An 8932-nucleotide genomic window follows, 5' to 3' on the forward strand; every position below is an offset into this window, starting at 1 on the left:
GCCGGATTGGAGCGGAGCAACATGCATCAGGAGGGTGGAGACACATCACGTTGAGCAGCACAATTTCACCCTGAGGAACCTCCTAGCAGTGATATGATGAATTTAACGCCCTCTGATTTTTCAAGAAACATTGCTTTTAAAATCTTAGTGATTCATCATGTAACTATATTATCTATAAATTTTTAAAAAAACATGCTATTGAGTGATGTAACCCTATTATATTGTTAAGTGGACTGTTAGACCTAGTTTACCTAGTTCAACATGACATAGTTTAATGAATTCAAAACCTAAATTTAATGACTTGGAATTTTCCTTCTGTCTACTAAACAGGGAGCAAATTTTCACATGAGTTCAGAGAGTGTCCCTTAGAGTATAAGACCATAGAATCAAAGACAGAATTCTAAGAGGTTTAAATTGTTCTGTCCCTAAGCTTAGATCCCAACCCTCAAATATATAGCATTATGAATGTCCTGTAAAGTATGAGAGCTCCCAGTGAAGTGTAACGAAATTCTTAATGTTATCGGGGAACTAGGAGCAATTTTCCTTTTATGAACAATGAACATGGGATACAGGGCCCTAAGTGAGCAGCACTAAGTGCACCAGCTGCTGTCAATCAATATTTTGACCATTAATAGTCATTTAAGCTATTAGTCCCATTTAAATGAACATCATCATTGCTTAGCTATTAAGCCAGTTATAGATTCCGATCCTGAATTTTGAAATAATGAGAACCATAGAATGTCATAAGACAAAATTACCCATTACTGTTCCTCATGAAGTAAAAATATTTTTATCATGCTGCCACTGATTTTCAAAAGCATCTTAGGACCCTTCATATTAAAAAAAAAAAAGATATTTTTCAATAATAGATTATTTGTAGCTGGAGTATCAGACTTATCTCTGATGAACACAGAATCAGACCAAACACTACACATGATTTTTCTTGGCCTTTATACAACGTTTCATATGACATCTTCAGGTTAACAACTTTGAAATTGTTTCTAACAAAAACTGTAAGAGAGCAGTTAAATGTTCTGTTTGATAACTTTTCCTCCTACTTTTCCTTAACTGTTCATTTCCTAAGCCCCTGCTCCTTAGAATTTTTAAGTTGGATTCCTGATATACTAATAAATGTATTAACATCTATTGTGTCTTCTAAAGGATATTAGACATTTCAGCAGAATACCAGCAGAAAGGCAGGATGTCTTTAGTAGAGATGGAGGTTGAATTTCAATTCAGCAGCTAATTACATGACCTTCACCTCAATAAGTTTTCCTTTCCTTGTCTGTGAAATTAAGATGTGGAATTATCATCTCAAGACTTCTTCCCAATTCATGAATTTCAAATTCATTTTTAGGTGCTGGGCACTTTATTCACTTGGCATTTCCTTTCCCCTTCTCATTTAAACGTGTTTATTAGAATGCCCAATCTTGTTCCTCTGTTGTAGTCTCAGACTATTTTATCACTGACAGAAAGTCAGTGATAACACTTCAGGTATAACATTTAGGTCATGCCTGAAGAAGAAATGTTATATGTCATTAATGCCGTCCATATGGACGATTTTGAGAGATTATTGGTAAAAGATCTTTTATGATAAATAGGAACCAACCTTATTAGACATATGTATAGATGTGTAAGAGCACATGGACCTTGCTATGTGTGGCTGTTCAGTTTGGGTGAAGTTACTTCACTGTTCTGAAATTTAGTTTCTTCCTCTGTAAAATGAGGGAGCTGGAGAAGATAACCTCTCAGATCAATTATCAACAATTATAATTCTATACCAACAAAAAATTAAACAATACTAAAATAAAAGTATTTTCAGTTATTTATATAGTTTAAGATAACTCAAGGATACTCAGAATTCTCATGAAGGAATACTTATGCATATACATGCACATTTTCCCAATTTTTTAAAGTTTTATTTATTTATTTTAGATAGCTAGAGAGAGAGCATGAGTGGGAGGAGAGGCAAAGGGAGAGTGATGGAGAGAGAAGCAGACTCTGGGCTCAATGTGGAGCCCAACATATGGCGATCTCATGACCCTGAGGTCATGACCTGAACCGAAATGGAAGTGTCAGCCACTTAACCAACTCAACAACCCAAGCGTTCCTGTTTTCATAATCTTTATAATCATTTTACTTTGCATTGTGTCAGAATTTGCTTTTAATAACTTACAAATTAAAAGTTTATGAAGGAACAAAAATCAGACAATCCCACTCTTATTAACCATAAGCCTTAAGAATAGCAATTTAAAGAAATGCTATCTGAACTATTGTGCAATGTGCTAATATTTTATGACTTCAACTGCAACTTCAAAGCATTTCATGAAGTTTTGGGAATTAAAGATAATCTGAGATTTTTTTCAGGCTCAAAAGTAAAAGTTGTGTTTATGTATTGTGAGTAAAAAGTATGGTTCAATTTTAGTAAGTCATCAAAATCTAATCAAAAGTTTTACAAAACAGTATCTCCATGATAGATAAGCTGATATTGGCAAAATGAGCCATAGTTTAATTAAATTCAGTGCTATGAAGAAATCTTTTCTTATTAGAAGGTTTATAATTTTAAAATCTGTATTGTTTTGCAAAACCATAGGTAGCCCTTTAATACAATGCCAAGAATTACATTGTTTCTGGCTTCTCAGATTACATCCCATATCCTCATTGATTATTTATTAGCCAAGTCCAGAGAAAGAAAGATCCTGGTTCACTGTTGATGGAGGAGGGCAAAGACTGCTGCCTAGGGCTTTACATCTGACAGAATCACTTCCTTTCTCTTTGACTTTCTCTTCAACCTGATTGTTTTCCCCTCAGAAAAGAGTTTTGTTTTGTGCTTTAAAACCCTCAACGCAAAGGAATTTAACTCTGTGCTCTGAAGGGATCAGCACATCAGTCTCCTGAAAGAAATTATACTTCTTAGCCTAAAACTTTTAGTTCCTAGCTTAAGTATCTCACAGCGGAGTTCAGTTAAAGCATAGAATTTCTCGTGGTCTCAAATCATGACGGTATATTTTCATCATCAGGATATCACATAGTTAGCATATAAAATGTTCATTGATCCTGTTCTCCAAACCTCAGGGATATAAATGGCTTCAAGACTTCCAAAATGAGGGGAACAAAATATAAAAGTACATTTTTTGCAATGTATTATACCAATGCCCCACCTGTTTTCATTGCATTCAAAATTTCTATCCATTACCAGGTTGAGATCAGAAAGGTAATGTGAAAGTGAATAAGTTTTAAAGCTACCAGTGTCTTGCTTTACTTTCAAAGATGAGAGTACAGTGTGGATAATCTCTGCCACATTTTATGCAACTTTCTGAAAGGCATGACATGGTAAATTGCATAGAAAGAGTAATATTTTGAAAGTTTAAAATGTTAAATGCTTTTCCACATCTTGCCCTCTCTCCCCCCAAAATGGTACATAACAAATAACATTAAAATGACAATTATAAATTAGAGAGTCTGAAATCAGCCTAAGAAATTAAAACTATTGCATAAAGAAACTCTCTTATAAGAAAATAAAACATTGCCCATATAATTAAAATGGATTTGGATATAATTATTCCAGTAGGAGGACTGGGGTATGTTTCTGAACATTTCCTTCTTGAAACTAGTTGAGAAAAGAGAATTTACTCCATACATTTTAAATGATGTTATTTCTAGAACTTTATAATGCTTTTCAGTTCCTCCTGTGAAAGATGGGCTGCTCTTTGTGACTGCGGAGCCATGACTTCCCAATATCTATCATTACAAAAACAAACAGTTTGCTCGGTTTGACTCGGTTTGACTCCCCACATGACAATGGACCCGCATCTGTCAACAGACTCGCATGATGTGTGCCGTGTGAGAACATGACTGTGACATTTACTCTTGTGACAGGGCAAATTTCAGCAGCTCATCTGGAAAGAGATGAGCATTCATTATGCTGCGGCACCTTTCATCAAGCTAATGACATTTCAATCAGCACATTTTCTCCAGTTTCAATACTTCGCCATCTGAGCACAAGTCTCTAATTACGCCCAAGCAACAAGTTTCACATCAATCTACAATTTCTGCACTCACCATATACCATAGCTCCTCCGGTTTCATGCAAGAAGCGAAATCGATGATTTTTAAATAACCAGATTGTCAAAATGGTAAGGATGAGCAAAAAATTAAAGACAAGCAGCTCCACTGCTCCCTGATGTTGAAACTGATACTCATCCTTCTCTGACATAAACCTTTGCTGTCTCTCCATTCTCCGGTCTTCTTGGGATTCCTTAGATTAAAAACCTGGATAAGGGCTGTCAAGATTTGCCCAAGACAGTCGGCTGCCTGAAGATTTCAGAATAAACACTGCCACTTAAGTTGCTACTTCATGAGCGTTCTGCCTTGGCTTAGTATTCTGATGGCTTCTAGTTACAACTTCCTGTTTCTCTCTTAAAGCAGCCCTGTCTCTTTTCAAACTCCAGACTGTAGTTTCATCATGGACTCTCACCGTCTTTAAATGATTCATTCCACAAAATTATCTTTCATGCTGGATAGACCTGCAAGCAATCATTCTGAGATCTTGAATCATGATTCTTATTGTCTCAAACAAGCTCATGAAGCTGCATAACTAGTGAATTGTAGATTAAGAATAAAACAGATCACCTTTCATCAGTAACATTTTCTAAGTTCGAAAAGCTAACTCCTGAATCATAACCTCGCTCACATGCCAGATTTCTCCTCTCCAACCAAAGTCTACCAATGTGAAAGGGATTGATTAATAGCTCTTATTTGACCTAAAATGATTTCACAGAATTTTCTTTTAAGTTGAGAAGCAAGAAAGAATTTAGTATATGATTCTCTTTCTCTCTCTCTCTGGCTTTATATAACTGGTAGTCACAAGCGCAGTGTTTAAACTTTGAATCAATTGTTTCCCTTTTAACAAGAATAAATGAAAGCAAAAGACAAAAAGAAAATCCTGTACTGTCTTTACAGCTGTGCTGTTTGGATATGCTGTGTCAAAAAAGAAAAAGACACTAAACACATATCTCTGAAGAAAAAAAATATATGGCCATCCCCAGTAATGCCACATACACAGATTTCTCTTTATAGGGTTTCTGGCCCAGGCATTCAGGACCCACAGAAATCTGCCACAGATCCCAAACCTCTTCTGTCCTGTGGCAAAACAATGTGATTAGGTCACTGAAGAATAGTCTGCCATCAGCTATGAAGGCTCCAGAAATCGCAAGGCTCTGACTACAACAGTGATGATTTCTTCAGATCACCTTCCATTTGGCAGGCTGGTTCTGTCTGAATTTATATTTCTATGCTGTTTGAAAACATTCAAGACAACACTACTACCATGGGTTCTGCTGCTTTGCTATGATTTGCTTGCCTTATTGGTTCTACTGTGTGATTAGATACAGTCAAGGGTTAAGTGAGTATTTTCTTCATTTCATGGCATTATTGTAACTCAGAGGAGTATAAATCATTTAGTATCCCCATACTTGACAGAATTGGTATTCAATTTATACAGTGTAAATAATTCCTTGAGTAGGAAGATTCCAAATATATCCTCAAAAGTTCTTGTCACCAAAAACTAAAGGTCAAACATGTAATATATTGTGAACTAACTAGCTCCTCAATAACAGTTTCACCCACAGGAAAGCCTATCAACCACTTACTGTAAAACTGCTGTTTCAGCTTCTTTGCCTTCTGCAACTTTTGAAGCTGATTTCCTCTCTGCGTTTAACTCAGCAGGGGGTATTTATGTGGGCTGCAGATGTTCTTTTTAACACACTACCCCTTTTGGCAGGCGTATCTGGGATGACTAATATTCAAACTGTTTTGAAATCTGTCAGGTAATGCTTGCAAGAATTTCATGAAGCTTTGTTAGCAGGTTCTACCTTTATAATTTTGCAACCCCACAGGTTTAGTCTTGAGTTGCTAGATTTACAAGATAACCCCAATTCAAAGCCCGACAATTCCATGTCTTATTTTTTTGTTTCGAAAATCATTTAATTAGTTTTGTTTTCTTTTAATAATGGTGATTATTCCATCTGGGTAGAATAAACTTTCTTCGGTTGTCTTATTATGACATCCATGCATTCTCTTCCCCAGTAAAACAATTCAATGAGAGGATCAAAAGTCCTTGGAATGTTTTGATTGGCTAAAACACTATTTTTAAAAGTCCTAAATTTGATGTCAACATATTCAAATAAGTATATTTCACATTAAAAATTATACACATGGCTCTTCTAGGGAAAATCTGGTAAGATCTGGCACACTTTGGGCTCTCCTTCCCATGTGGTCAAAATCTGTTAGTGCCTATTTGCCCCAAGTCCCACTCAACCCATTTCAGTCATTCATGTTTCCTACATAGCCCCTGAAGTCATTTGATATGTGGCCCCTGATTTATTCTAGGATTGGAATACATTCACTGTTGCATTGTCTAATTCTGATGCTGCTTACCAATTCTTTTTTTTTTTTCTTCAGATTTTTATTTATTTATTTGACAGACAGAGATCACAAGTGGGCAGAGAGTCAGGCAGAGAGAGAGGAGGAAGCAGGTTCCCTGCTGAGCAGAGAGCCAGATGCAGGGCTCAATCCCAGTGCCCTGGGATCATGACCTGAGCCGAAGTCAGAGACTTTAACCCACTGAGCCACCCAGGCGTCCCTCCAATTCTTTAAATCAGAAAAGTACTTCAGTTTTTCCTATTTTGTGTTTTTTTCCCTCAGAATATCCTTTTATTTTCTGTTCCACCAATAAAAGTAAAAAAAGAAAGAAAGAAAGAAAGAAAGAAAGAAAGAAAGAAAGAAAGAAAATAGAAACACATATTAATGTGGCATCTGCTATAGACCAGGAAATATTTTAGGACATTTAGTGTAGTATGATTTAATATTCATAAAAACCTTTCTACAACCAAGAAATTTAAGGTTCAGACAGAATTGGTAACACTTCCAAGGTTGTACAACTAGTAGAAGAAGTTAAATTTATATCTGGGCTTTAATAGCCTTGATTAACTCATGTTGGCTTGTCAGTGACTTTCCTGGTTTTAGCAATCAAAATCCTGTATCCCAAGCGACTCCTTACTTACAGGCAAACCGGTCATCCTATTAGACAGGGTTTCCAAAAAGTGAAAATCCTGTACTGTCAATAATAACTGTTCCTTCTGCCATTCCAGAGGGAGAATTCACACAAAACAAGAATATCAATTTAAAATTAAGGCACTGCTGTGTTAGCTGGTGGCAATAACCCTTAGTGCCATGTTTTCTTGATGAAGTTGGAATGGAACCCAAAACTTCAGCATAAGCCCAAAGAAACATTCTTGATTGTTCCTTCATCCCAGTCTTAATACCTGCTGGCCAGTGAGTCAAAAGTTCTTGCTGCAAGATGCAACATGCAGGTAAGAGGAAGTAAAGAGAAAAACAAGAGGCCCAGCCCATTGCTGTTGAGTATGCCCTGCCTTAGCTTGCCCATCTGGCACCATGGAAGGAAGGACTTGAAGAGAAGAGCCTCCCAGTCCAAGTAACCTTGTATAGCGTAGTTATCCCACTCACTAGTGAAAGTGACCAGTTAGAACCCACAGACTGTGTTTCAGAATCTAAGCAATCTTTTGAGAGTTCCTTATTGTTAGAAAGGATGGTGGGGACTGTGGGCTCAGAGGATCAAGAAAGGAGATTTTTCCTAGGCTCAGGAGAGATGCTGAGAGTTCCTCTTCCTCACTTGCTTGCGTCTCACCCTGCCAAGTTCTATCTCAACCATTGGGCTTCACAGGAAATACTTAAGGCAACCCATTGCCTCATTCCCTTGGCCTCTCCCCCAGTATTCATCCCTATCTGAGACCAGTGAGATGGAGTTGTGTATTTTGCCCCCAAAACTTCTGAAATGGTCCAGGGCAGGACTGCAATTAAGTTTACTTAAAGGCATACAATGTCATGAACCAAAAATTCACCCCCTATTCTATTGTCAAACTCATCATAAATCTATCTGTTAAAATAATTAATAAGGAGACAACTAGGCCAGGGTGGCTCTAATGCATTGGTAGCCTATGTAAGCCAACCAAATCTAAGCCAGAATCAATGCACTAAATCCAAGAAAGTGACGCATAAGAACAATCAATTATAAAGTCACCAAGACTTTCCCAAATAAGGCAATCACTTAAGTTATTGTCAATCAAACAATTTCCTAGGTTCACTTCCACATCTTCTCTATAAAAACATCTCTCTTACTTCCTATTGGCAGAGTACTCCTACTAAGCACTTTCAGTTTAGTGTTGTCCCAGTTTGAATGGATGTACACCCAAAGAAACTCTTGAAAATTTTAATATGCCTCAGTTTATCTTTTAACGCATTTAAGCTTCTCCTACTCCCAAAAAAAGTCATATTAGCACAAAAAACTGCTCCTAATTTGAACAATACTTACCTTTCCCATCACCAGATTCCACAGAGAAATGAGAGTTCAAAAATTTCACAGGTAAGTTAAATTCCATAAAAAACACTTAGACAATACTAACTCCTCCAGAAATGCACGACCTACACCTGCTTTTTCCTTTTCCACCTCTGCAGAGTCCTGGGTCTCTGGAATGCAGGACCATAAACCAAGGACATAACACTTAAGTCCATGTTCTTACCACTACTCTTCATTATGGTGGCAAAGTAAAAAAAAAAAAAAAAAAAAAAAGTCATTGCAAACTACTGAAATGAGAGAATTTGTATAGTTTTATTTAAACAACTCAGGTACAGAAACATATGTGGCATGAATGAGGGTCTCTCCCTTCTAATACCCTATAGGGTGTGTTCCTTCAGCGCTCTGAAGTGGGAAAACTGGGGCACTGTTTTCCCAGGTGAGCAGTTACTTCTGGATTGTTGATCCTTGATGCCCAGCAGTACGTAAGAAGGTCCCCCATCCAGGCATAAGCAGAGAGAAGGAGAATCCCCGTCCACTTGCATTGCTTGCCATTTG

At 37.0% G+C, this 8932-nt stretch overlaps 1 protein-coding gene across 2 annotated transcripts in view; it reads right to left on the minus strand.

Moving 5' to 3' along the window:
• The window catches only part of SLC9A9 (solute carrier family 9 member A9), a 542979-nt gene extending 538569 nt beyond the window's left edge, over window positions 1–4410 (minus strand). For both annotated transcript variants that reach the window (XM_080822667.1, XM_080822668.1), the window contains exon 1: window positions 4063–4410. In XM_080822667.1, the coding sequence (XP_080678793.1) occupies window positions 4063–4237 (175 nt within the window). In that variant the 5' untranslated portion in view covers window positions 4238–4410. The remainder of the gene's footprint in view (window positions 1–4062) is intronic.
• Window positions 4411–8932: the final 4522 nt, after the last annotated feature.

This window comes from Martes martes (genome assembly GCF_963455335.1).
Source record: "Martes martes genome assembly, chromosome: 1".
In the NCBI taxonomy this organism is placed as follows: Eukaryota; Metazoa; Chordata; class Mammalia; order Carnivora; family Mustelidae; genus Martes; species Martes martes.